Below are 25,970 nucleotides of genomic sequence, written 5' to 3' on the forward strand. Positions count from 1 at the left end.
TTTACTTTGATTTAATTGGCAACTAAGATTTAATGCTAAAAAATGCAGAGTCATACACTTGGGTTGCAAAAATCCAAGGGAATGGTACAGTATAGGGGGTGAAGTACTTCTGTGAATGAAAAAAGAGCGGGACTTGGAGGTGATCATATCTGATGATCTTAAGGTGGCCAAATAGGTAGAAAAGGTGGTAATCAAATCCATAAGGGGAAGGGAATGGGACTTGATATACTGCTTTTCTGTGGTTTTTGTAACTACATTCAAAACAGTTTACCTAGAATATGTAGGTACTTACTTGTACCTGGGGAAATGGAGGGTTAATTAACTTGCCCAAAGTCACAGAGAGTTGTAGTGGGAATTAAACCCAGCTCTGTAGGATCAAAGCCCACTGCACTAACCACTAGGCTACTCCTCCACATATGGATGTTTGGGGGCATAGGGAGAGAAATGGCCAGCAGGAAAAAAAGAGGTGCTAGTGCCCTTGTAAAATTCTCTGGTGAGGCCCCATTTAGAATAGTGTGTGCAACCTTCAAAAATATATAAACAGGATGGACTTTGTCCAGAGGGTGGCTACAAAATTGGTCATTGGTGGGAGAGCGGGTTATGATGGAGACATGTAAATATCTCCATAGCATTAATGTACAGGAGGTGAGCCTTTTTCAATTGAAGAAAAACTCTGGAATGAGAGGGTATAGGATAAAGTTAAGAGGTTATAGGCTCAAGAGTAATCTAAGGTAAAATTTGTTCATGGAAAGGGTTGTGGATGCATGGAATAGTCTCCCAGTAGAGGTGGTGGAGACAAGGGCTGTGTCTGAATTTAAGAAAGCATGGGGCAGGCACATGACATCTCATAGGGAAAGGAGAAGATAGTGGATCCTGAGGTTAGGCAGACTGAGTGGGCCATTTGGCCCTTATCTGCTATTATGTTTCTATATAATGTTTTCTTATACTCACAGAAAAAGAGATAAGAAATACATCTGTTAAGACTATACCTTTTGTTCCAGTGCTGGGCAGACTTCTGCAGCCTATGCTTTGAAAATGGCAAGGATAAATCAAGATCAGATATACATATGATGTATCACGTCATACCATGTGCAATGAGTTAATCTTATTGGACAGACTGGATGGACCATACAAGTCTTTATCTGCCATCATCTACTATGTTACCACGTACTATGTTTTAACACAGATTGTAAATCTTTCTATGATGGATCAAAGAATTGAACACTTATTATTAAATCACTTGATAACAATCAATTGCCATAGACAATCTGTCACTTGAACCTCAACTATGAAATGGACTGTATAGGGACAGGGCATATATAGAATGACCAAATGAAGGCAGAAATCACAGAGTAGTAAAATAAGGTACTATAATTAGGTTCAATTATGAATTACCTTACCATATTCCATTCATTTGTTTGTATATCCAGATAAAATCATAAGTTCTTCTTGTGGATTTTATTATTTAAAGAATGTTTGTACTATAGTAGTAGAGTTTGTTTTGGAAAACATCCCTGTGCCACAGTTTCAATAGACCTCAAGATAGCCCTTAACTAAAATTATGACTATTAAGACATAATTCAATATAGTGGGGAAGAGCAAATATGAAAAGGAAAGGGTATTTCCACCCCCAAAGGACAACAACTTTGGACAACAAATGGATGTGTCCACTGTAGATAAGTCAGCTCAACACTACCAATGGGCCAAGACATCTGATGGACTTGTCCTATGCCTGGCTTGTATCTGACTCTGCTACCTGCTTTATACCCACTTATTTACTTGCTTATTTACATGGGCCTTCCCTGTTCCTGCTGTTTTATCTGCATATCTGGACCATCCTGCCCTGGGCCTAGCTTCTCCACTATGCTCTGGCTCAGATGCTAATATTTTAGTCCAAATTCACTGGCTAGGTTAAGATGCACTATCAATGCAAGTAATGTATATGGGTAGTATTCCTATGGTCTAGGCAGTTGCAAAAGTACCGCGATGAGGGCATTTTTTTCAAAGCCATTTATACAGACCATACAGCCATTTATACAGCAGTGATGACAGCTAGCACATGATACCGACCCATGCACTAGCTATAACATCTGGCAAATCCTCTAACCCATGTATGGCATGCCAAGCTCCCACTATTTCCCTAATGAGCAGGCCCATGCTAATGTCTACCACATGGTAAAACCTATGCTAGCTGCTTAACACAGCTTAGTCAAAGAGCACTTAAATCAGGTAATAATCAACTAGAAATTGTCAAAATGTTCTACTATTGGAAAACAGTCTAAACATTTACCCATTACCTGTGCTTCTTCCTGTAGGAAAGAGGTTTGATGGTTTGATGCATCATAGTTCATTGGGAGGAGGGTAGGGACACCTTTAGGAGTTTTTCTTTTACTATTATTATTATTACTAGTAAAAAAGCCCCATTTCTGATGCAAATGAAACGGGGGCTAGCAAGGTTTTCTTCTGTGTGCATGTGGGAGTGTGTGTGTCCCTGCCTTCTGCCCTCTCTCCCTTCCCCTGTGCTATCTGTCCTCTCTGTCCCCTCCCCCCTCGGAGTACAGTCCTTCAGTGTTAAGTTTCCTGCTGTGCTGTGTTTTTGTTACAGAGGTAGTGAGGGCTTCTGCCCTCTCTCCCCTCCCCCCTCTGAGTCCTTCACTGTTACAGAGAGAGCGATTTGATTTCGTGCTTTGCTGTGTTTTCTTTCACTGTTTGTGCTACAGAGAGAGCGAGGGGAAACCGGATATCTCTCCCCCTTCACACTTCCGGCTGGAGGCTTCATTTAGAACGTTGGTGGTGCCTTTTATATATAGATTATTATTATTTTTATTTTTATTATTTAGATCCTGTTCCTGCAGACCAATTTTTAATGTTCTGGGCTTGCAAGCCACTGTACCACCCAATATAGTAGGTACAGTGGGCGAGATTACAGATCATGATCCTAAATTTTGATATTTTTAACGTTATGTGAAGACAAGGAAATAACTTGCAAATGAAATTCTTATGGAAAATAAGATATCAAGATGTGCAAATAGTATCTGCCATGGATCTTAATTCACAGCTGTAAAAGAAGTTTTTAAGGTAATACGGCCAGCATGAACTTGAATGTATCTCCTGATTACATTGGTTAGCAATAAGGAAGATTTCAGTATGTTTAGGGACCCAAGGGAAATGGCAAAGCTTCAGAAAATGATCAAGATATTCTTTACTAATTAGCACATAGCAGCTGTTCAAAAAATGCTCAGCCCATTGCTCGATGGGGGAAAACAGAAAGCTCAGCGAATGACCTTACTAAAATCTTCAGTCTATAAATAGAAACTTCTACAACTAACCAAATTTAGAGCCATAAAATATTTTCATTTCTAAAAATGTTTTGTTTTATTAATTCCATATACTTTCCTTTGGGAAAAGCTAAGTTTTGTATGAATGATTTGTAGAGTTACTATTTCCAAAGACAATCCACTAAGGATCATTTTACAGACTATTGATTTAATTCAAACTTCCAAAATGGGTTTTCCAAGACAAGATGCTTTTACCACAAAGATTAACTGCATTGTGATGTTGAATTGGGGTAGACATTTTCCTCACACAGAATGACTTCTACAGACTGTGCATTTCTTTCTTTCAAATTGGTTGTTCTCATATAGAAATCGGTCCTGAACAATGACAAAGCCCTGGGGAGAAAAGCTTCTCCAGGCTACATTACAGCTGGGCACAAAATGTAATGAGATTTCCTTGAAATGACTGACATCTGCATATTACTCAGGTTCCCACTAGCTGTCATACATTTGTTATCATTTGGCTTCTTGTCCCTTATTAATCTTCTTGTTAAACTGAAAAAAAGAGAGAAGGTTCCTACTATTAGGGAAAGCTTATTTGTCGTGATCGTGCAAGCAGAGAATATTTATGAAAAATAATAGAGTTTGTGTAACATATTTTAGAAAGCTTACACACAGTTTGCATAATAAGATAAAGATGACCCGAATACTTGATTGCTGGTATTGAGCAGGTCTAACCTAAATATATATTATCCATAAAAAGGGCAGTTCTACACCAGCATTTATGCGCCACTTCTAACATAGAGGTGCAGTTTTGAAAAGACGTCCAAATCAGAATAGAGACATCCACGTCAGAATGTCCCAAACGGACATCTATCACACAGGTGTTTTTTTACCAGAAAAACGTCAAGATTTCCTGTTTGATAATGCGTAAGATGGATGTCCTTGCACTGGAGTCATCCAATATGAACAACCATTTTACAAACTGGAATGTCCAAATTAAGAATGGTGGGAGAAACGGGACATGGACATCTGTATGGCAGCGTTCTTAGAAAATGGCCACACAGATGTACATGCAGAGCAGAGGGGCAGCCTAATGGTTAGTGCAGTGGACCCGGGTTCAAATCCCGCTTTAACACTTTTTTGGGAGGTAATTGTGAGCTCGCCAGGAACAGAAAAAAATCTGCTATACCTGAATGTACACCATTTCAATAGCTTTCAGGATTTCAGGTGGCTTATATATTTAGGTACAGTAGATATTTTTCTATTCCTGGAGGGTACAGTTGGGTTACAGTCCACTGCACTAATCACTGGGCTATTCCTCAGATCTGCATGCTGCTTTGTTCAGGATGCTCATAATAACTAAAGCTGTCAAAGAACCTAGCATTCCTGGTAGGCTCATCCTGTGCGTATCTGATCAATGAGATGCATTGATCAGATACACACAGGACGAGCCTACCAGACAGGTTTCCTGTCTAATGGGATTGTGTCAATGAGAATTAAAATGAATATTGTGTAATTCTACCATTATTGAGAAAATATATGGATGAATCGTGCTGGTATGTCACTACATTGCAGCGATTTATAAACAGCTCTTGAGGACGCCAACGGCGAAACACAGCACTGTATAGAGCTGCAAGAATTCTCTAGTATACAGACCGGGAATAAAACTTGTGGATACTATTTACAGTTTGACCTATTGTCAACAGATTTGGTTGAGCAAGGACACATATGGACTGAATTAATACGATACAACGGGACTAGCTACATTTTTTCGACCACATGAACTTTTGAATATGTGACAATGGTTTATACTATTGTGGAGAAGATAAGGAATGTATAGGCTATTTAGGTTTAAGGTTTATTCATAATTGTCATTTGCCTATGTATCTACCATTGTATTGTGGAGAATAATTTGTATATGTATAAGAGATGCTTGAGAACATTTACATGGGCTAGATAGAAACACTATATTGTCCCTCTTCTTAGTTAACTTGATTTATCCTTGCCATTTTCGGTGCATAGGCCATAGAAGTCTGCCCAGTACTTGCCCCGCCTCCCAACCACCGGTGCTGCCACCCAATCTCTGCTAAGCTTCTGAGGATCCATTCCTTCTGAACAGGATTCCTTTATGTTTATGCCATGCATTTATGAATTCCGTTACTGTTTTCATCTCCACCACCTCCCGCAGGAGGGCATTCCAAGTATCCACGACTCTCTCCGTGAAAAAATACTTCCTGACATTTTTCTTGAGTTTGCCCCCCTTCAATCTCATTTCATGTCCTCTAGTTCTACCGCCTTCCCGTCTCCAGAAAAGATTTGTTTGCGGATTAATACCTTTCAAATATTTGAACGTCTGTATCATATCACCCCTGTTTCTCCTTTCTTCCAGCGTATACATGTTCAGGTCAGCAAGTCTCTCCTTATATGTCTTGTAACGCAAATCCCATACCATTTTTGTAGCTCTTCTTTGCACCGCCTCAATTCTTTTTACATCCTTAGCAAGATACGGCCTCCAAAACTGAACACAATACTCCAAGTGGGGCCTCACCAATGACTTGTACAGGGGCATCAACACCTCCTTTCTTCTGCTGGTCACACCTCTCTCTATACAGCCTAGTATCCTTCCAACTATGGCCACTGCTTTGTCACACTGTTTCGTCGCCTTCAGATACTATCACCCCAAGATCTTATAGAATTACTGCTAACTGTAGCCAACCTTTTCAAAAATTTACCCCTATATACACAGTTAGGTACTCACAGTTAGGCCAGGTCTATGACTGATGCAACTTTGGCTGGCCTAATTTAAGGCATACTGATGCCTGATTACACTAGTATTCTATAAAGGAACCAGGTGCACAAATGCTGTTAGACAATAGATCCTTACTGCATGACTGATTATCATTGCTATTAGGGGTGTGTAGCCCATAAATGTTTATTTCCTATTGTTTCTGATGTTAATTTTGGGAATTTTATTTTTCTTCGGGTTTGTTTGTTTTGTTTTTCAGAAAAGTGTACACACTTTCCCAATAGTGTATGCATGCATCCTAGGTGTGTTCATAAATTTCCAAAAGAATATGCCTTCTTAGCAAACACTGCACTATTAGCAACACACACACAAAAAAGCTTGAGGCCAACCAAATTTTGGTTTCAGTTTCAGATTTGGCACCAAAACTGACCCAAAATCCAAGTTCAGGTTTTGACCTAAAATGCCTGTGTATTTTTGGCAGAAACCATAGCCACTCCCTTCCCCCCCCCCCCCCCAATGCTGCTGCCATCACAAGCCAGTCCCCCCGAGCCAGCTTCCTCCTCCCCGACAGTGCACACAAGCTCCACCCTCCCCCCAACCCCAGCCTTAGGCCTCCCTAGGCCTACCTTTTAAAAATCCTGATGGTCTAGAGGCCTCTTAGGAGCAAAAGCATCCGAGTTTCTCCTTCCCCCACTGGCTGCTTTGTAAAACTTGTACCTGCAACTTCCCACGGTAGCCTTGCAAGACTTCCATGGAAGGTCGTGGCTGCCATTCTGGGATTAGAACTAGCATGGGCAGGAGCAATCCCCCAAAACTTTTGCATATGGCTGGTACAACTGGTAAGTGTCAACTGAGAGAGAGGGAACCAAGGCAGAGACTAGAGGTGGAGAATATGGGCTGCAGCAGTCCACAGCAATTAGCCCCTGATTCCCAGGGACTCCAGCAAAATTAAGGGAGAGTTGGCCTTCAAAATGAAAGGAGAGGAAAAATTCTAGAAATAATCCCCACAGCGCACATATACTGATGCACAAATTTACACCTGTTCCTAACAAGAAATAAATGAGTGCTTGTATGTTACATTGCAACTCTGCCTCTATTCTGCCTAACCTACACTTCCTGGAGCGCGCCGACATGCAGATTGTGCAAAAGTAGGCACACACGTTTTGTGTATATACTTTCTATATACAGATGTAGATACACAATTTTATAAAACAGGCTTTACAAGCAGAAAAAAACGTTAAAATATTGCACCCAGAAATCTTCCTGTAACCCAAAATCTGCTGTGCTCACCCTGGTGCTTCAGGAGTCAGGCCCATTATACTGGAATCAGGGTTTTATGACTTGTGCCAGATAAAGAGTGGATACACCCAGAATTTACAGTGCTCAACAGACAGTGCTAAACAATAAACAGTTTTACTGGCATATACTTATACAGTACAGGACAGAGAGTGAGGAATCATGGCTGTCATCTATACCTCACATCAACTAGGAGGAATCCGGAGAGAAATTAAGTTGCATCGACATTCTGAGGAATTGACTTTCTAGTTACCATGGAGACAATAATGAAACAAACACTATGGCTTAAAGACCTGTGCAATTCTGGCCAGCTCATCTCAAAAAAGACATAGTAGAATGAGAGAAGGTACAGAGAAGGGTGACCAAAATAATCAAGGGCATGAAACCACTTTCATATAAGGAAAGGCTAAAGAAGTTAGGGCTCTTCAGCAAGGAAACAAAACTGAGGGGAAGATATGATAGAGATCTATAAAATCCTGAGTGAAGTGGAAAGGGTAGCTGTGAATCGATTGCTTATTTTTTTCAAAAGGTACAAAGAATAGGGAACACACTATGAACTTAATAAATCATGCATTTAAGGCAAATCAGAGAATTTTTTTTCACTTTACGTATGTTTTTATTAAATTGGCATTTTCATTATGTATGTACAGCTGTGACTGCCTAGATTAATTGATGGAGCAGGATATAAATTTTATGAATAAAAGCTCTGGTACGCATTGCTGGAAGATGTGATTAAAGCAGTTAGGATAGATATTCGTTAAAACACGATTCGAAAGTGCCAAACCCCTACGAGAAAAACCACATTGGCTCCCAATTAATGAACGCATTTCCCTCAAAATCTGCACCTTGATCCACAAAATTATCTATGGTATAGTTCCAGGTTACATGATAGACCTCATAGATCTACCAAACAGAAACAGAACTGGATCATCTCGAACATACTGTATCTAAACCTCCACTACCCAAACTGCAAAGGACTCAAATACAAAGCAACTTATGCAACCAGCTTCTCCTACATAGGCACACAATTATGGAACACACTACCAAAAACATTGAAAACATTCTACGACCACCTAAACTTCAAGAAATCATTAAAAACTTACCTGTTCAAAAGGGCATATCCTACTGACCCAACATAGATGTCTACATTCTGCAACACAGCAAACCCTACAATCATATTGGACATTATTTAACCTTCCCTCTCTTTGACTCCATTGTATCTGATTTAAATGTACTTTTTATTGACCACAATTTCACCTTATGTATTTCTTTTTTCTATCGGTCTTGGCAATCGCCTTACAGTACTATGTAAGCCACATTGAGCCTGCAAATAGGTAGGAAAATGTGGGATAGAAATGTAATAAATAAATAAATAAATAAAAGGTTTGAACATGCTTCTGGAGGAAAAGTCCATAAACTGTTATCAAGGTAAATCTGGGTAAAGCCACAGTTTATCTCTGGTGGTAAGTAACATGGAGTCTTGCTATTTTGGGGGGATCCTGCCAGGACTGATTGACCATAGTTGGAAACAGGATGCTGGGCTAGATGGATCTTTGATCTGATCCAGTATGGCAATTGTTATGTTCATTACTCATGGGCCAGCAAGCTAATTTTCAAACCCCCTACAGAATTTCTTTTTGGAAAATTGGACTTTTGGGAAAATGCAGGTACCAAGTGCAGGCACGCTATCACTGGTTTTCAAGCAAGTGCAGAAGTACCTATAGGAAAGCATGTGTTTAGTTTTCAAAAATATAGACATTTTTTTTTACAAAGGCACATTAGTGTTTTTAGTGTGTGATAACGAGTGGAGGAGTGGCCTAGTGGTTAGGGTGGTGGACTTTGGTCCTGAGGAACTGAGTTTGATTCCTAGCCCAGGCAGCTCCTTGTGACTCTGGGCAAGTCAACCCTCCATTGTGTGCCACATTGAGCCTGCCATTAGTGGGAAAGCGTGGGGTACAAATGTAACTAAAAAATGATTAGTGTATGCTAAAAGCTAGAGTTGCCCATAGGAATATATGGGCATCTCTAGCATTTAGCACATGCTTAATCATCGCTTTCCCCTGACTTAACCCCACCCCTTTTTTGCTGCAAGTAAACACATATGTAGGAAGTAGGTGACAGTCTTGAACCACACCATTTCCATGGGTAAAATGCAGTTTTACTCATGGAACCTTCTTCGAAAATTGCTCTCTACATGTGCAACTTTCCTTTAAATATATCTTCATACCAAATCCCCACACATCTCCCCTTCTTCCCCCTCCCCCATAATGGGAGCAGCAAGAGTTAGGGTAGGGTCAGATTTACATATAAGCTAGACAAGCTACAGCCTCACATTCCAAAGGGTCTCACATTTCACTAGCAAGGAAACCTAAAATGTATTTCCTACTTAGTTGAGGGGGAACTCTTAAATGCTACAACCTATGGGCCACAATACGCAGGTATCTGACCTTAGATTAGAGTATGTGTGTTAGTTTTGTTTTTGCTGTGAAAGTTGTCTTGCTGTCACTGAGCTAGCTTTTCTTGGTTATGCTGAGTGATTTATATAGGAATATGGTTGTAAAAGGTGAGAGAGGCAGAATATATCATTTAAGGATATATAAGTTAAAGAAGAACTTGAATAGCAGTTACCCTCTTCCTCAGTTTGGTCAAAGGGGAAAGAGAACTGCAGGATATAGGAATCATGATAGGATATGCAACATCTGTCTGCTTCATTTTGAATTCATGTCTACATGATATGCAACTTGCATATTCAGAGAATGAAATTGTTTTGTGTTTTTAGAGGACCCCTGCCTTTTCCCATATGTGTAGTCTAAATATCACTTTTGTGGTTTTCACATTCTTGCCTCTGTGTGTGATATTGAATATTTATCCCAGCTTGTCTGATCAGGACTAATAGTACCAGGTGGAATCATTTGGAGAAAGGGTTTTATTCCTTCCTACCTACTTCAGCCAATATAGTTTGAAAAGGCCCAAAGCAAAAATCTCTCAAGCTCAGTTTGACAAACCCAGTAATTGCAGAGAATTGTCTGCCTGAAGATCAACACCAGACTTTGACTCTTCACATAACATAAGACCCCAATAACAATGGAGCTCATGTGCTGCATTCAGATTACTTTTTCTTCTATTGTCTCCTTGTTCTCCTGTAGTGGTCCTGCCCCCCTTCTCCTCCTCTATTTTTGCTCCTATTGATTTCTTCTTCTCTCTTCTTGTACTCTTCTACATTTCTTCCTTTACACTTCTCCTCTTTGTCTCGCCTGACCATTTGTCTGTCTGTGCCTATGCTTTCCCTGCTTCAACAAAGACACTACCCTACCATTAATGAAGGTAAGCCCTTTGTACAGCAGGCACACTAAAAAGTTAACATCTCATCTATCTATTTATTTATTTGTGTACACCAAATCAAAGATCACAGCAGTGTACAATAAACATACTTAGATAGAAAATCATAGAAAAATGAAGGCAGGTAAAGACCACATGGCCTCTCCAGTCTGCCCACCCATGCCATCTACTATCCCTTCCTCTCTCTTGCAGATCCTATCTACTTGTCTCAAGCTTTTTTGAATTCAGATACAGTTTTCGTCTCTACCACCTCCACCAGGAGGCCATTCCATGCATTCACCACCCTTCCTGTGAAGAAATACTTCCTCAGGTTACTTCTGGGTCTATTCCCTTTCACCTTCATCCTATGCACCCTCATTCCCGAGCTTTCTTTCAATTGGAGACTCACCTCTTGTGCATTTATGCCATGATGGTAAACATCTCTATCATGTAAACTGCTTTGATCTGCTAAGTTAGCAAAGGCGGCATAGCAAAGGCCAATAAACTAAACCAAACTACCATATGTCCCCTCTCCTGACTTTTTTCCTAAGTATACATATTGAGATCTTTTAGTCTGTCCCCATAGGATTTATGACAAAGACCACTGGCCAGACTCCATCCTGTTTATATCTTTTTGAAGGTGTGGTCTCCAGAATTGCACACAATATTCTAAATGATGTCTCACCAGAGTCTTATACAGGAGTATCATCAAGCTAAAAATATAATGTAATAATAGCAAATTCCAGCTACCCTGTCTCCTCAATGGACAGTATTCCTATGCCCTCTCTTGGCCTCCAAATGATTTGAGGTAGCTGTTAAAAAAATTAGAATTGAATAAGCACATGTTAACTAGTTGTGGATGGTGAAGATCACACAACCTTTCCCATGTTCCTATTAAATCCAGACTTGTTTAGGATGTTCATTCATTTACAGGCAGGTAGGTAGGTGCTAGTTTTAACATATAAATGCCAACCTTTTCTAACCCTGGTTTAGCATGCACTCTGGGGCCTTCAGGCATAACATGTTATTTTCTATGCATGCTAAATGGCCCTTTCATGTACATTAACATTTAGTGCTTAGATCCTTACAGTGTAGTGCAAGAAGTAAAACTCTAGCATGAATGTAAGTCAAGAAATATCAACATTTGCTCCTTAATGGTAGTATGCATTTCCTTTCCTGTGCTCTCAGTGGCTCAGCTTGTGCTGCTGGCACAGAGGTAAACAGTGGCAACAATGAAATCCCATGAAGAATTTTTGTAAAAAAAATGAATGTGGATGTCACAAGCAATAGAAGTAGTAGCATGCAAGATCTGCAACCTTTTTCTTAACGATAAAACTTGTGGCTATCTAATGCTATCGCAAATTTATTGTTCCTCTACTACTTGCCCTGGTGTGTACACCATTTCACTGTACCGTTTATAGTATTCTATTTATAGGCCCACCTGGGTCCCCTGGAGTGGTGATAGTGGAAGAAATTACAGAGAGCACAGCAACACTCTCCTGGAGCCCTGGGGCTGACAATCATAGTCCTATCACCTCCTACAACTTGCAAGCCCGCAGTCCATTCTCACTTGGCTGGCAGACTGTTAAAACAGGTACGAGATGCTTTCAAATGTTTGGAAAAAGAAGTTGATTGTTCAATTAAAGGCCAAAAGAAAAGGAAAGAAATACAAAGGGATGATAAAAAGAGACAGTTATTTTTGAGTGTATTAAGTGTGTTGAAGGACTATAATTCATTGAAAGTGAAACATTGATACTGTTTGGTAAATAGCTATATACCTCATTTAAGGGTCCTTTTACTAAGCGACAGTAAGCATTAATGGATGCTTACCGCAGCTAAAAGTGCCTGACCGTGGTGTATGCTCAGGCGTCCTACAGTGATTTTGTGATTGGTCTGCACTACCCACGTGCTAAAAACTAAAATGAATTTTTTAGCGCTAGGGGCAGGTCTGGGGGCAGAGAGTAGACATGCTCTGCGCTAATCAGTTAGCACAGCTACATTGCCATGTGCTAACCGATTAGCGAATGCTTAGTGCATGAGCCCTTACCACCTAGAAATTCGGTGGCAATAGAAGCTCACGTACTAATGCCCATTCACTAAGGGGAAAATTATCATGTGGCCATTAATACAGAAAATAGAAAAATTGGCCTTTTTACCCATCTGGTAAAAATGGCCTTAGCATGCAGGAATAACCCACTGAAGGATGCACTAAAGCCACTTTTTACCACAGTTTGGTAAAAGGGCCTCTTAGAGTTCGGTACAATGGTTAACATGTACTGTAAGACAATTTTGCACCTGCTAAAAATAGAATGTTATGTACTCAGGGCCCTGTTTACTAAGACGCTTTAGCGTTTTCTAACGTGTCTACAATTAGCACGTGTGCTAACCATGTAGGCGCCTATAGGGATATTGTAGGCGCCTACACGGTTAATACGCGTTCATGGTTAACACATGTTAAAAACACTAACGCGCCTATAACGTGGCTTAGTAAACAGGGCTCTCAGAGCCTTATCGTACACATTAAAACGGTCTGAGAAGAAGTGAGAATACTAAAATTGGTGTCTTTGCATACAAAAATAAAGGAATGTCAAATGCAAATGAGGTTTTAGTTGCAATAAATAATCTGACCCACTGAATGAAAAGGTACCAAAGGTGGTGTTACAAATACCAGAGATAAAGACTAAAAGTTTGGAGGGACAACTTTCATTCTTGAAAGTTTTGTGTACTATAGGGTCGGTAGAATGGGCCTATGCAATTTGATTTCACAACTTTGATGTTTTTCATGTTCCACAGCCTAAAAACTGAAAGTACCTAAAGTGGGGTATGTTGTTTCTGGGGGTTAATTACTGGTTTATTGATAAATGTTTCTCATTTTTAAAAACATAGTCCATACCTGAGGCTGAAATTTTGCAGGATTATGCAGTTGGATATATCTCTATCTTGTGGTATTAATGTCACATACCCCACTGTTGGTGCCTTTTCATTCAGTAAGTCACATATCATGGCATACTCTTATTCATATGGCCTAAAATTGAATACCTACCTTGGACTATTTTGTAATAGGCGCCTTAATGCGACCTAAAGGGAGATCTAACACAGCTTGTCTTGCCCTATTACATTGATATTTATTCACCGCAGGTTACATACTCAAGAGATACAAAACATGAAAATGCATGAAAAGCAGCTCATTACTACGCAAAAACCAGATAGCAACTTGCAGTGTACACCAGGTGCACATCGCAAGTCATGTTGTAGCCATAGAATAATGGTAAAACAACCCCAACCAAAAGCTCAAACTGTGGCCTGATGCTCCCAGACCACATCTTAAAGGGGCTGCCAGTGCTGTCAGGCCACTGATGATCCTCGATCCTCCCTGAAACCCTCCTACTCAACAATCCAGGCCCCCTGATCATCTCTCAAACCCCCCCCCCCCCACTCAAAAATCCAGACCCCATGACCTAAAGCCCTACTCCCCTGAGCAAAATCACCAACCTAAAAGTAGTCCCATCCCTTTGAGCCCGGCCCCGGACCCACCAGGGCCTACCGTTCTAAGTCTCTGCTGGTCTAGGGGGTACCCTAGCTGATGCCTTCTGTCAAAATGGCATCCCTATGAGTAGTCTCGCAGTATTACGGCTATGGAGTTATGTGAGAAACCTGATCTTTAGTGGTAGTACTGTGAGACTACTGCTAGGCTAGAGGTGCCATTTTGACGGAAGGCACTGGATAAGGCAGGAACAACTGGTGAATTGCTTCTGCCTTGGGACCCCCTAGAGAACAGTAAGACCAAGTAGATTCGGGGTCTGGAAGGAAGGGATCATTTGTGGGTTGGCGGTGTTGTTCAGGGGTAGTGCTTCAAATCATAGGGACCTGTATTTTTGAGTGGGGGGGGGGGTCAGGGGAGGATTGGGGGTTCAGAACTGTTGAGCAGAGATTTCAGGAAAGGATAGGGAGGCCTAGATTATTGAGCCAGGGAGGGGATTCAGGGGAGGTTCAGAGGATCATCCTGTGATTTTGAGGCCCGATGTTCCCAGGTTGCTGGAATAATGGTGCTTGTGAGGTGGTTTGCAGGCCTTGTTATTCATTTATCATGGGAGTTATCATCATGCAGGTTGGTGAGTACCGTGGTAAATCAAAGTGAAGTAAAAACTCTCTTCTTGCTGTACCTTGATAACTTCCCCCTAATATATAATATATGGCAAAACTTAGTTATCTTAACATACTGGTTCCAGTTTAATTCTGTTTCCAGTGGCGTACCAAGGGAGGGGCGGTGGGGCGGTCCGCCCCGGGTGTCAGCAGGTGGGGGGGTGCTCCGCTGGTGCCCCAGTCCCCACCTGCCTACCAGCTCTGTTGCCAGACGACCCTCTTCTCCTGCCGCCCGGCACCTGACCCAGCCTTTAAAAAAAATCTATGAAGCGGCAGCGCAACGCCTCGCATCTGCTCTGTGTGTAAATGAAGAAAATCACCTCGTCTGCCAGCCTTCCCTCACTGTGTCCCACCCTCTGATGCAACTTCCTATTTCCGCGAGGGTGGGACACAGTGAGGGAATGCCAGCTGACAAGGCGATTTTTCTTCCTTTACACGCAGAGCACACGCGAGGTGCCACACCGCCGCTTCATAAACTTTTTTTAAAGGCTGGGTCAGGTGCTGGGCGGCAGGAGAAGAGGGTCATCTGGCGACAGAGCTGGTAGGCAGGTGGGGACTGGGTTGGGAACGGAGGCTCAGATGGGAGGAGGGCTCAGATGGGAAGAAGGGGGCTCAGATGGGAGAAGGGGAGGGCTCAGATGGGAGAAGGGGACTGGGTCGGGGAGGGGCGACTCAGATGGGAGAAGGGGGATGGAACTGGGGTCTGAGAAGGGGCAGGAGGGAGAATGGGGCTATGCCTGGGACAGGTGGGAGAATGGTTCTGGGGCTGAAAAGGGGGGCCCTAATGCAAAGCATGTGGATGAATGGGACTGGAACTGGGGGTTGAAAAGGTGGGGTAGGTGGGATAAGGGGGCCAGTACTGGAACTGAGGGCTGCAAAGGGGCAGGGGCTGAAACTTGGGGACTGGGGGCTGAAAAGGGGACAGGGAGAAGTGGCTGGGGCTGAAGCTCGGCACTGATGGGGAGAAAAGGGCTGGGGCTGAAACTGGGGACTGGTGTGCGGACTGGGGTAAAAAGGGGGGACAGGGAAAAGTGGCTGGGGCTGAATCTCGGGACTGGTAGAAGAAAAGGCCTGGGGCTGAAACTGGGGACTGATGGGATAGTGGGGCTGAAACTGGGGGCTGAAAAGGGGGGCATGTGGGAGATGTGGGCTGGGGCTGGAACTAGGGGCAGGTGGGATAATGGGGCTAGAACTGTGGGCCAAAAAGAGGGGGCAGAGAGAGAGAGGGGACAGATCCTGGATAGAAGGGGGGTAAGAGGGAGGGCAGGCCCTGGATGGATGGGAGAGGGAGGACAAATGGTAGATTGAAGGGGCAGAGAGAAAGGGCAGACAGTGGATGGAAGGGATAGAAAGGGCAGATGGTGGATGGAAGGGGCAGAGATAGAGGACAGATGTGGATGGAAGGTTGAGAGAGGGCAGATGTGGATGGAAGAGAGAGAGAGGGCAGACAATTTATGGAAAGGGCAGGGAGAGAGGGCAGACATTGGATAGAAGGGACAGCAGAGTGGGCAGATACTAGATGGCAGAGAGAGGCTTAGAGAGGCACAGAAGAAGCAACTAAAGCCAGTTTCAAAAGCAGCCCCGCCACTTAGACCCTGAAGCTGTGGCACGAAACGCTGGCCATCGTTGGCTAGTGGTGAGGGGGAGAAGGCACTAGCTCCAGCAAAAGAAGTTACAAGTGTCGGTAGCAAGTGTGACTGAAAGGTAAGTTTCCTTTCAGTTTTGAACCACCCATTTTTTGCAGTCATAGTTGTTGAAATATCTGATGAAGCAGCATTGTAATTAGAATTGTGTAGCAACGGAGGCTATAGCAGTAATTAGCAACTCAACAGTAAGATCAAAGGTTTTTCTGGCCAATGATGAACAGAGGACTATTTAAGAACCGTTTAAGCTCTATTAGATTGTGTTGATCTAGGAGCTCTGTGAGGCTTTTTTTCCTTTGATAGATGCACTAGTTTATAACAGAGTGTATTTGGTTGCATTTTCATTACGTGGAAGCAATTTTTAGATTAGAGAGAGAGCGAAGACAGATGCTGGATGGAAGGAAGACAGTGAAAAGAAGATGAGGAAAGTAGAAACCAGAGACAATAAACTGTAAATAAAATATATTTTTTTTATTTTTTTTGCTTTAGGATAAAGTAGTATTGTAGCTGTGTTAATAAATGTTTATAAATAGAACATGTAAATAAAGTAATCTTTTTATTGGACTAATTTTAATACATTTTACTTTCGGAGAACAAAACCCCCTTCCTCAGGTCAGGATAGGATACTGTAACAGCACTATACTGTATTGACCTGAGGAAGGAGATTTTGGCCTCTGGAAGCTAACTGTATTAGTCCAATAAAATGATGTTATTTGTTTTATTTCTATTTGTTAATTTGTAAAGTGGTGATTGGTATTTGTTAGTTTTTTTTTACATCTGCTGTCTTTATATTTTGCACAGTACTAGGGGACATTTTCTGTTTCTGTGGTGTTGCATTGTATGCAGAATCTGGCATCTTGGGGGTTCAGTTTAATTTTTGTCTAAATAGAAAGTTTATGATTACTTATTCTATAGTGGATTAAGGTATATCTGTGTTTGTGAAAAAGACATGGCTTTCAGTTGGCATTGGCTGTGCAGGATCGACGATCTGTATTATTCTGTCTGGTTTCGTTTTACAATGGGTGAATTGAAGTTCTAGTGCTCACTGTAGTGTTTAAGATGCTTTCCTTTTCCTTGTGTGACTCATAGAAATTACTGTGGTATGGTAAAATTGCTCTATAGGTCCTGAGTGTTTTGTATTTTCAGTATACCTAGTACTGGATTTTGGAGGGGGGTGTTAAAAAATGACCAGCCCCGGGTGTCAACTACCCTAGGTACGCCACTGTCTGTTTCAACTGGTCACTGTGATTCTCTTTGAATTTTACAAGGTTAAACTCATAAGAAATATTTATAAACATGTAGATTATTTTCAAGGCCTTTTTCATTTTTCCAGTCTTGAGCTAAATCAAATAAGTACCGTTCATTTTGATTTCTTTTATATCCTCTAGGAAGCACCATGGATTCCATTCACCGACATTTGGAATTTAAAAAAAATTATAACTGAACAATATTCTCTGATTTTTATAAATACAAATAACTGTATCCTATGTTAAATAAACACAACCCTGAAGCCCAGTATCTCAAAGGAAAAACTGGATAAACTCCCGATATTTGACTTTTTAGAGCAGCCCTATTTCTGACTCACATATATAACGTACTATCACGCTCACTAAAATATACATAAACCTCATTATCCCTTTTTAACCATGCAGAGTCATGCACCTGAGGTCACCCACATCTGGAATTGAAAATGAGCATGCTCAAAATGTTATTTCACTAGAAATTAAGGACTGCTACAAAACGTTGGCCGCATTTCAGTCACCAGTGAATTTAATTTAATCATGCTCAAAAGCACTTATGTGTACCCAATCCATAGGAAGAGGAAATAATCTAGGAAATCTTCCATTTCTGATGCCAAAATACATTTATATTTAGAAGGCTGCAACACAGAATGTTTTGTAGAATTTAGGAAATTGTTGCATGTAAGTTAAAATTTGAAAAATGGGAATCATGAAGATTACATACTTTATCTCATCTCCCCCCCCCCCCCCCCACCACCACCACTACCTGCACACACACATACACACTTAAGGACCCTTTTACAAAGGCGCAGTAGGGCTACAGCATGGGTAACTCGTGGCAAAACAGCACTACCGCTGGGTGCGCCCAGGTGCCCTAGGGTAGTTCTGGGTTTGTCGCATGCCATTTCCCACATTGGAAAATCATTTTTAGTTTCTAGTGCGGGGGGCAGAGAGTAGGCATTCTCTGCAGTAATCGGGCAGTGCGAGCACACTGCCACGCACTGTTTGATTACTACTTAAGTAGTACTTGAGCCCTTACCACCTACTAAATAGGAGGCAGTAAGGGCTCAGGCAGTACTGACCACACGCTAATTTGGAAATTAAAGTGAGGCCATTAATAGAAGAAAATGAAATTTGGCCATTTTAGAGCTGTGCTAAAAGGGGCCAGAGCGCACAGGAAACCCACGTGTTAAAACTACCATCGGCCGCTTTTAGAACAACTTCTTTAAAAAACCCTTAGTAATAGACAATAAATTGATGAGTTATTCAGCTCTGAGGGGTCTTTTTACTAAGCTGCGGTAAAAAGTGGCCTGCGGTAGTTTAGGCACGTGTATTGGGCCGGGCCAGTTTTACCGCATCTGCAAAAAAGGGCTTTTTTTAAATGGGATAGTAAAATGGCATGCAGTAAAAATGAAATCAGCGCACATCCAAAACCAACCTGAGCCCTTAACACCACCCATTCATCTAGCAGTGATGGCTGATGCGCTACACGCACGGTGACCAGTCGGCGCGCGCCAACTGCCAATTACCACTGGAAACAGCACGCGTGGGAGGAAATAAATAAATCATCCAGGCGTTATGGGCCAGTGCCAAATCTAAAATTACCACCAGGGGGGTGCGGTAGCCTGGCAGTAGCTTTGTTTAGGTGCGTGCTGCATGAGCGTAGCGCCTAACGCGCTTTTGTAAAAGGGCCCCTGAGTTCTTATTTTCCACTCTATCTCTTCCAGCTTTCAATGCATTCACATCTGTAGAGTGTATTCAATTGAAAGTGTCAGGATTTCGGGGAACTGGAAAAGAGATACTATTTGGGACACCATAGCCATCCTCAGGATCACATCTTATTCAGGAATTGCCAAATGCGGAAGTCATAGGAGGTTTAGTAGGGATTTCTGTATCTGCTTTACACAAACTCAGGGTCACGGACTTCAGCAGGGAAGCATAATGACATCTCTTCTCTACAGGATGTACTGTATCAGCAATACTAGCTAACCATATCATTTATAAAGATGATGACACTATGTAATTAGGACAGACTAATGGCACTTGTATCTCATCTCAACCTATTATAGAAATCAGTAGGAAGCTACTCTTTCCAAATTATCTCTTAACACCATGTACTATGGCAATGAACATTTTCCTGCTTAATGAAAGACATTAACAACAGTGAGCATGAAACACTCAAATCCATCTTTGCTAGGCTAAGTGGCTAGGAAGTCAGAGTGCATTGCCTACCCTTCCTGCTTTGCTAGGCCTTTATTGAAATCCTTTATCCTATAATCTCTATTATCTCTGTCAAATGGGCAAAGTCCTTCTGAAACCTTCTGCAGAGTTATCTTTGTGATCTGGTAGACGGGCTGCCAACATACACCCTTCACATGATTTCTTTCATCCCATGATGTGGCAGCTGCGCTATCTGCTCATATAATCGTACAGGAGCCAAGACTGCCCCCCCCCCCTACTTTGAGATGATGATCGCCAAGTCCCCAGCCCATCCCTGTAAGTACTATTTGTTTTGTTATGTTTGATAGTAAATGTGCTATAAGGAGACAACAGTAATGTGTAGTGGATGCGTTCTATTTTTGCATGATTATTTTAAAAGTCTATGGCTACAGGTTATATTTCTATTACATATAGTCAAGTTTTAGATGTTACATATACTGTCGTCAAGTCTTAAATGGTTGGTCACTAACATGTTTTTACTTTTTTTTTCCAGGCTGACAGAGGTCTAATGAAAAAAAACCTGTTCCAAGTAAAAGTAAAGTTCTGATCCATTGATTTGTGTTTTTCAAAAAACTGTATGTGTGTAACATGCTTATAAACCTTTTGGTTACTGTCTCCATTCCATGCACATGAGTCTAGTCATTAGTGTATATGCCCATGATTAATGCATGTCAGTGTAGGTATCAGTCATGTAAGGTATATTTTCTGAGTTCTACTGCAAGAAAAATTGGGATTGTCAGTCACTTGTTCATTATTAAGCTTGTTCTTTGTGTGCGTGTGTGTGTGCGGGGGGGGGGGGGGGGGGTCTGCCTTTATTTTCCCAATTTATTATGCCTGTAAAGGTAGTCTGTAATTCATCTGAGAGGATTTGCTGAGGTATTGTTTCATTATGAACCATTCATTTTGTCTGTTTGCATTTTGTTTTTCCTTTTCTAAAAAAGGTACTATTAAATATGGGAGTTATGGGAGGTTCAGTAGGGATTTTGAAGAGCTTAAATCACTTGCATCACACAACAGCCAAGGGACTGGGCTTCAAGAGAGCCAGTTTTGTTAAAATGCTGAGTTCTAGGCACTAGAAGTCTTTAAGGAGGCATGGGAAATATCTTTGTGAAACTATAAGAACAGTGAGCTAAACTAAAGGCAGAAATTGTAATTTCTAAACATATTTACATAAGGAAAATAAGTAAAAGCAATTGGAAAACAGACTAATATGGTTAGGATGTCAATGAAAAGATAAGGAGAAAATGATAAGCTTTTAAAATATATGACAGGATAAATGATACAACAGGTAAAAGTATTTAGAAAAGTTGAGAAATGAATGAAAGTTGGTTATAAGAACGTAAGAAGAGCCATACTGAGTCGGACTGAGATCCATCAAGGCTAGCAGAATTCATGAACCTAAGAGAAAAACCACAAATAATTCTTAATTCTGAAGAACTGAAAGAAAAAACCCCCCAGAGATTTATCACATTCCAACAGGAAGAAAACTGGGCAGACCAGATTGGCCTCATATTCCTTATCTGCTCTCATATTCTATATTTCAATGACTTCCTCTTTTTCTTATACGTTGATTTGCTTCTTTTACAGCTATATAACAATATGATAAAGAAGGAGACCACCAAGATCCCCAGATTCAATCAACCAGGAAAAGAAGGAACAGAACTGAACTGTACCTCACCTTCAACCCTATCCCCTCACCCTTGAAGAAGAAGCTCAGGATGGCATTTATTATTTTTCTACAGACAGAGAGCTCCTTTCATGAAGCAGTGCTATCGATTAGCATGCACTGAATACAGAGAAGCTCATTCAGTTCCCATGGGCTTCTTCACATTCAGCACACACTAATCGGTAACACCACTTTGAAAAAGGAGTCCAGAGTTTGTTTTCTATTTCTTGTATTTATAGTTTATGTTATCAGGTCTAGCATGACTTATTCAACAGTACTGTGTGTGACTGAAAAGCATGAACATTAAATGCAAGTTGAGATGTTCTTAGTGAGTGGTGTATGTATATTAATTCAGTGTTCTTCACTGCAAGGCCCAAGGGCCAGTGGCAACCTACATTAGCCCTAATTGTGGCTCTCTAATTCTCTTTTCTCAATAGTACAAAATTCTCCCCACCTTGTCCAGTGACTTTCTGATGGCCCTGTCTCCAAAATTGCTCTGTTTCCCTTCAGGACTGTGCAGCTCTCAGTGTGTTTGAGTTATGCAATGTTCAAACTCCCAAGCTATTCTTGTGAGATCGTGCAAATAGTAAAAAAGTTTGGAAATCACATGGATCAAGCTTACTGAGGACCACATGATGCTGAAAGAAACAGCAGTTTTGTGACAAGACTCTGGGAAAGGTCTTGAGGCATTTTAAAATGAGTGAAATCTACAGCTTGATTGAACTGGAGATAGCATAATGGTGGTTGACTGGGATGAGAGGCTGATGGGAGACTGATTGGGATAGGATTGGGGCAGTGTATATAGAGAGAAGAGAATGTTGGGGGGGGGGAATCTGAGTTGGGGAAGACAAGATGGGCTAAAGGAGAGAGAGAGCCTGGATAATACAACTTCATTTTATTTATACATATTACTCTGAGTAGGTATGAGCAGCTGGACTGGCTACATCATTAGAGATGGACCCCTCCTCTATCACTTAGGGTTCTGGGCACCATCTGCTCTATCAATCACTGGTTCTCACTTTCAAATTGAAATGTTTTTTGCTAATATGGCCCCTTCTTCAAAAATAGTGAAAATCACTGTGGGCCCCTTTTACTAAGCAGCGGTAAGCCCAACGCAGGCTTACCGCTTGCTAAACAGGAAGTACCGCCAGGCTACCATAGCAGCTGGCAGTACTTCCCACCCCAGGGCGCCATCATATCCAGTGCTACACAAATATATTTATTTTTGTGGTGCCAGAGTGTACCTGGCGGTAATTGGTCAGTGCCGCGCACTGCCCAGTTACCGCTGGGTTAACGTGGGAGCCCTTAGTGCCACCTCAATAGGTGGTGGTAAGGGCTCCTCCGAAATTGTTGTGCTGCAAGTCCATTACTTGCCACATGGCCATTTTCTGCAGGAAAGAGAGACTTCCTTTTTACCCACTGCAGTAAAAGGGGGCCTCCATGCGCATGAAAAACACGCACCAATGCCAGCGCAGGCCCCCTTTTGCTGCAGCTTGGTAAAAGGGGCCCTATATTAGCTCATATGGCCCAATTTTGATGTAATTGAGTTTAATTAGTCATGCGAGCAATGTGTGCTTTGTAATTCAGCATTACTGTATAGTAGTAAAGCGCAATTCTATAACTTAGGTGCCCATTTTTACACTGTGTTATGGGGGAAATGCCCCTGTCACACCCATGACCACACCCCTTTTTGAGTTACATGCTACTAGAGTTAGGTGCCATGTCTTATAAAATATATATAGAAAAATCCCCCCCCCCCCCAAAAAAAAACCCCAAAAAAAAACTACCGGTAAGTAAGCACCAAAATACTAACAAAAAATGGAGTACCAAAACCAATAACTATAGAAGAACCTATGTTATCAAATCTTTCTTAATTTACTTGGGAGGTAACACTTTCCCATGAATTCTCACTTATTTTGAAATAAATAAAGAAAAGATATTATCCTAAATTTTTGTAGGTGGAAGGGAAATTCTCAGAGATTTTACTCACTCATACAGGGATATCTACTACAATGGTGGACTGCCACCCTAAAGGATGGTCGAGCTTCTCGATCATTGAATATCCCCACTGAATTTTTTAAAGCACACCCTGTGCCTATAGGAACTTTTCTCAGTGTACTTGTCCTTACAAGAATGCAGCAATACAAGGCAAAAATAGTATGTTATAACCTCAGAATATTCTTTTAAAGTAACTATGCTAATGCCAATGCAATTACTTGTTCTCCACACAAATACTGCACACAAAATCTGCTGATCAAATAATTCAGTGTAGCTTCCCAAAATATAGTATGACACTTCTCAAGCAATTTGTTCTTAACAATATGCATTTACTTCTCAAAACATTGTATCATTACTTGAAAAAAAGCAACTAAAATGTAAAGGCGCAACACTTAACTCATGGTTGCCGAGTGGGTAAAGATTCACCCAGCAGCCATTGCACCACAACTCCTCTTCTATAATCCGAACACCCAATCATCCGGTTTCTCCATCTGGCAGGACACCTTCTCACGCCCGACACCGCGGAGTTTCGATTTGCTATGCTTCAAGGACTGGATTCTGTCTGCCGCAATCTGTGGAAGAATTTTAAACAAGTGCGCCCACTAATATATGTGAAGTGTGCTACAACCATATCTGTATTTATAGCGCTCCAAAAGGCAGGAAATGATGATACTGACATGCTAGAATGTCAGGCAGCAAGAAATCAAACTGGAAGGATAAAACACATTCTAAAAGATACAGACATTTTTTTTTTGTTACATTTGTACCCCGCACTTTCCCACTCATAGCAGGTTCAATGTGGCTTACATGGGGCAATGGAGGGTTAAGTGACTTGCCCAGAGTCACAAGGAGCTGCCTGTGCCGGGAATCGAACTCAGTTCCCCAAGACCAAAGTCCACCACCCTAACCACTAGGCCACTCCTCCACTATGATAACTTAGAAGCACAAAACCCACCATCCCACCCTGTTATATACAGAAAATTAATCTAAAAATTATGAAATGAAAGAACTGTAATATACTACGCGGTAATTAAATAATGGTGTTCCACTCAATGAGATCATTTAGTGCACGAGGCTGTACTGCATTTAATTCAAAAATCCAAAACTCTTCCTTTTTGGCCAAAATCATTTCCATGTCCTCTCCTCTTTGAAGACACAGAACCTGATCAGTGTCTTCAGCCATTGTAACTGTTCAAACTGTTGTTGCAGTTGTTCACATTGAGAAACTAAAGGTGCAGACATTACATGACTTTTTAACCGAGTCTTATGTTCGGTTAAACAAGTCTTCACTTTTCTTATTGTCTGCTCCACATACAATAGGTTGCACAGGCTTATGATAACATAAATCACGTGAGTGGCATCACAAGTAGTATGCTGAAACAATTTATAGTCCTTCTCAGTGGTAGGATGTTGCCACAGTGTGCCTTCTATCATTTATGAACAAAACTGACAAAATGGCAGCAAGCAAAGTGACTATGGCCAGAAGTGTCTCTAAATTGCTCCGTACTGTAATATGTGGAATGTACTAATTGATCTCAAGATTAGAGCCTCTTTGGTAAGCTATACACGGGTGTTGTTGAAATACCGGATGAAAAGAAAGGACGTCCCAATGTTCGTGCTATCCGAGGTGCTAAATCAGAAAATGTTAATACACCCACAAATTTATCCAAAGATTATCTCGGTTTGTCTATCAGTAATAAAGAGCATTGTGCAAACCATGCTCGCTTATATGTGCACTCAATGCTTTTCTCAGGATAACCCTGCTACTTACAATGTCAACAAAGTACATAATAGAACATTTTAATAGACATCATAGGGTATAAACAAAGATGGAACATATAGATAGGTAAGAGAGTAAGAAGATATAGACAATAAGGGGACTAATTTAAAGAAAGTTGCACATGAATGAACCTCACTCCAAAGTTACGGTATGTAGAATATGATCTCAGACTCTCAAGTTTACTGCTAATGCTCGCCATAGTATTTGCGTTTTCCCAAAGAGCTTCCTTCTGGAGTTCATAAGATGCAACATCTATGGGCAATTGATCCAGGTGTGCTTGGAAGTTCTTTTTGATCAAGCCTGTGGCACCCAAAATGTTGGGAAATATTTCTGTATCTTTCTGCCAAATCTTCTTGGTCTCAGACTGCATTTCTTGGTACATGAGGATCTTCCCTCTCGCCATGTGATTCACCAAGTAATATCTTGGGACTGACACCTTTATAATCAGTTCTGTTCTGGTGATTTTCTCTTTTACCACTATATCCGTTTTTCTGGCATCCAGCTTTTTATCAGTCAGGATGAAAATGTCTCCTTTATGTGTCTTGACACGATGATATATACTTTCTGATATGCATGTATAGGGGTAGAGGTTGGACAGAGCTCGCAGGTACATATGTGGATTCTAAAATATGCTAATCTAT

General features: G+C 41.3%; 1 protein-coding gene across 1 annotated transcript in view; it reads left to right on the forward strand.

Annotated features, from left to right (window-relative positions):
- Positions 1–25,970, forward strand: part of CNTN5 (contactin 5) — a 699,531-nt gene that overhangs the window by 558,411 nt on the left and 115,150 nt on the right. Inside the window, exon 15 of the mRNA XM_030200224.1 lies at positions 12,074–12,232. Within this exon, the coding sequence (XP_030056084.1) occupies positions 12,074–12,232 (159 nt within the window). The remainder of the gene's footprint in view (positions 1–12,073; positions 12,233–25,970) is intronic.

The sequence above is a fragment of the Microcaecilia unicolor genome, chromosome 4, assembly GCF_901765095.1.
Source record: "Microcaecilia unicolor chromosome 4, aMicUni1.1, whole genome shotgun sequence".
NCBI lineage: Eukaryota > Metazoa > Chordata > Amphibia > Gymnophiona > Siphonopidae > Microcaecilia > Microcaecilia unicolor.